The sequence below is a fragment of the Sapajus apella genome, unplaced genomic scaffold, assembly GCF_009761245.1.
Source record: "Sapajus apella isolate SASKATOON/1434 unplaced genomic scaffold, GSC_monkey_1.0 scaffold7053, whole genome shotgun sequence".
NCBI classification, from domain to species: domain Eukaryota; kingdom Metazoa; phylum Chordata; class Mammalia; order Primates; family Cebidae; genus Sapajus; species Sapajus apella.
In genome coordinates this window covers 1-3,445 of record NW_022443977.1, presented here as the reverse complement: position 1 = coordinate 3,445, position 3,445 = coordinate 1, and the positions used below count along the sequence as shown (strand labels likewise).

The 3,445-nt window shown below is 57.7% G+C and overlaps 1 protein-coding gene across 1 annotated transcript; it reads right to left on the bottom strand.

The window, feature by feature from the left end:
* Positions 1 to 7: 7 nt before the first annotated feature.
* LOC116548107 (membrane frizzled-related protein-like) lies at positions 8 to 3,094 on the bottom strand (the record flags this gene model as incomplete). The annotated part of the gene is made up of 9 exons (XM_032273743.1): positions 2,660 to 3,094; positions 2,472 to 2,574; positions 2,254 to 2,367; positions 1,987 to 2,136; positions 1,633 to 1,846; positions 1,087 to 1,217; positions 834 to 959; positions 518 to 594; positions 8 to 152 (listed from the first exon to the last, which is right to left on the bottom strand). Coding segments are annotated over exons 1-9 (1,114 nt in total), but the record flags the coding sequence as incomplete, so codon positions are not given.
* Between the last annotated feature and the right edge of the window lie 351 nt (positions 3,095 to 3,445).

Genomic DNA, 3,445 nt, shown 5'->3' with positions numbered 1-3,445 from the left:
TACCTGCCCAGGAGGCTGAAGGCCCCTGAGCTGCTGATCTCATACACCTCCACGTAGTCAAACTTGCACTCATCCTGGGCCTCCAGGCTGAAGTTGTGGAACTGTAGCTCTATGCCGTGTCCGGCAGGCACCGAGATATGCCAGGTGCAGAGCTGGGGGAGGGCACAGGTGGAGCGATTCATGGCCCCTTCTCCTGTCTCATCCTGGGCACCCAGGCTGAGCTCCAGAAGAGGCTTCTTCCCCACTGCAGGCTTGAGGGGGTGTGGTGGCGCTTTCATCATTGGTTGCTCTTAAGGGAGGAAGGTCCTTTAACTTACCTGGTTTCAGAGATGAGTTAACCCAGCATGGGAACATCTGGGTACACAGTAGGCACTCAATAATATTCCCCTGTCTCCTGTCTGCTTGATCTCTGACCTTCCCAAGTACAAGGTAATGTCTACCATGCTGTTTCCATCACACTAACTCGGGGTCTCAGGCGCATGTGCCCCTCCCCCTCTGCATGGAGCACTGTGCTTACCTGCCGGTGAGGGTACTGCTGCAGGTAGCTAGGAGTGGAGAAAGTGCCCTGGAGCCCAGTCAGATTCCCCCCACACCCTGTAGAGAGGCGGAAGGGCTCATGAGTTTGCTAGATCTGTGCCTCCATCCAGTAGCGCTAGCAGTGATCACAGAGCCAGTTTTGGCCAAGCCCTCGGGAAACAAGTTCTGGGCCAAAGAATGACCAAGCAGGAAATGCTGGTGGAGGCCCTGGTTTGAGGCTGACCCAGAGCTGGAGGCCCCAGCTTGAACCCAGATCAGATGCCTGAAGAGAGGACCCCCCCATGCCTGCCCCGTACCCAAGAACTTGGCACTGCAATTGGTTTCATCACTGCTGTCGGCGCAATTGGCAAAACCATCACACACTGAGTCAGGCAGCAGGCAGATGAGCTGGTCACAGTGGAACTCATCATGGGCACAGCTCCCTGGGTGTGGGCATCAGGAGTCAGGGATGCCCAGAGTCTCCTCCCCTTTGGCAGGGCTCGGAGTGGGTGGAGGGGAAGAAAGTGGACACTCAACAGGCAGCTGGGGCCATGGTGGGAACACACTCACCATGCCCCGGGGCCACAGCCTGGTACCAGGCATGGAAACCAAATCCTTCCACACTGCTGTCAGAGATGAAGGCCACCTGGAGGTGGCTGGCATTGGTGTTGAGCGTGGGGGGAGGCACCCTCCCACAAACCCTGCAAGAAGCCAGGTTGGGGGTGATGGGGGCTCTGAGAGCAGGGCCAGCCAGAGAGGAGCTCATCTCAGCCCTGCAGTCCTATTTTCTCAATCCCCAAACTGGTGACCATGTAGTCAAAAAGGCTCCTCTGATGTCCCAGGGAGCTCTGACCTTCCTAGCACCTGCACATTTATCCTTGTAGTATTTACTCATGGGAAGAGAGGCAGGAGCTCCATGTTACAGGTTAGGAAACAGATCAGAGAGAGGAAGTGATCTTCCTCATGGCAAACAGCAAGGTGGTGGCAGAGCTGGGCCCAGAGGTCCAGTCTCTCAGTTTCTTCCTGGGTCAGCCCTTCCCACTGTCACTCCCCAATTCAGCCCTTTAGATAGTGGTTCAGGACAGTGTGGGCGGTCCTGGGGACAGAGAGACATACCTGAGGAGGGGGCTTTCACGCTCAGGGGAGATTTCCAAGCGATCAAAACGGCAAGAGGCCACACTTTCTATGCTGAGGGCTTCGATCTTGAGCTGGATTGCATGATCTGTGGCTACCTGGATATGCCACACGCAGTGGGCGTTGGGGGGGTAAGGGTCTGGGTAGTTAGGGCTGCTGAAGAAGCCCCTTGGGCCAGAGAGGAGGCCTCCACAGGCTGCAGAGATGGAGGTTAGAGTTCAGAGGTCAAAAGGAGAGAGGTCCTTTATTCTCCAAGGTGCCTCTTCCTCACCCTCCCCTCACTCCCACCCCATCATCTTGGGCTCTTCTCCCAGAAGATCTGCCCTGAATACTCACTGGACTGTGGGGAGGGGCTCACGCCTGCCTCCTGCTGTCCTTTAGGGGTCCCAGCTGCCTGGGAGTTCGTGATGGTGGGGATGGTGGTGGTAAGGCCTCCGGCAGGCAGTGTGCTATGGGAGGTCCCGGATTGGGGTGCAGCCTGCAGCTCTAAAGGTGGGAAGATGGACGGCGGCATTCAGAGGAGCAGGATCCTGGGAAGCTGGGAGAGCAGCTCATGGGGTTGTATTCCAAAGCCCTCCTTTCAAGCAGACCCTGGGTACTTACGGGCCAGGATGATGGCCACCAGCAGCCCCAGCAGCAGGAGCAGCAAGCTAGCGAGCAGGAGCACGCAGAGCCAGGAGAAGCGGCAGTCTGGCTGCAGCCCTCGAGGGCGCCGACCTGCAGGTGGGATTTTGAGGGCCCCTTCTGTTAGGCATTCCTCATGCTGTCCTTCGCTCCTGGACCTCTCTGTCCTCCCCCATGTTACCCCCTGGGATGGTTACCGTGCCAGGGAGCTGGGACGCTGTATCTGGCATCCTCTGGGAAGGCTGGGGGAGGGCAGGGTGGTCCAGACTCAGGCTCGAAGGCAGGATTGCAGAACTCGATCTGAAAGGGAGAGACTTGAGGGCTGAGGGCAGCGGTGAGCACTGGGGTGCTGGGTCTTGGGAGCGCGATTCTATGTGGCCCTTACCTTGCTCGACTCTGTTGCCTCCACATAGAGGATGACATCTGAGTAGTCCTTCATGGCCCGAGGCTCTGCATGGCTTTCTAGAGTTCCTGTGATAGTCCAAGACCCCCAAGGGCCCACTCTCTGACCACAAACCCCCAATCAAAGGGGCAGCTTCTACTACCGGAGGGAAAAGGCTGCCAGGCTAGACCAGCTCTTGGGCTGTCTTTGGTAAAGTGGTTCAGCCTACGGGCTACTCTGTCTCTGTGTAGGGGAAGGGACAGCAGCCAGAAGAAATTCACAAAGGCATGAAATGGTCCCTTAATCCAACTCAGCTGAGGATGCTGAGGTCAAGTCCCTGACACAGGGTGGCAGCTCTTAAAGGCACAGGCGATGGCTGAGAACACCCAGTAGAGGAAACTGGGTGCTCTATGCAGGGATGTGACGAGGGGAGCTCTCCATCCCCATCACCCAAGGCACTGAGTGAGCACATGGGGTGGGGTGCTGGGAGGGGAGAGAAGTGGCAGGCAGAAGGGAGCCTCGGGCGGTTTGAGAAAGAGAGAAGCAGGGTGGAGAGGGTGGACAAACCAGCTGCCCACCTTTTCTCCCCACCAGGGTGACAAGGCATTGGCCAGGCTGGGTCTTTGGAAGCCCTGGTAGATCACCAGTGTGATCAGGACAAGGAGAGAACACGGTGTGAGCCAGGGGAGTGGCTGCTCATTCCTGCGACCCCTAAGCCCACAGCTGGGGAATGTGCTGGGCCGATGTGGAGGGAGCCGGGGGTGGCAGACAGTAAGGATGGAGTTATCC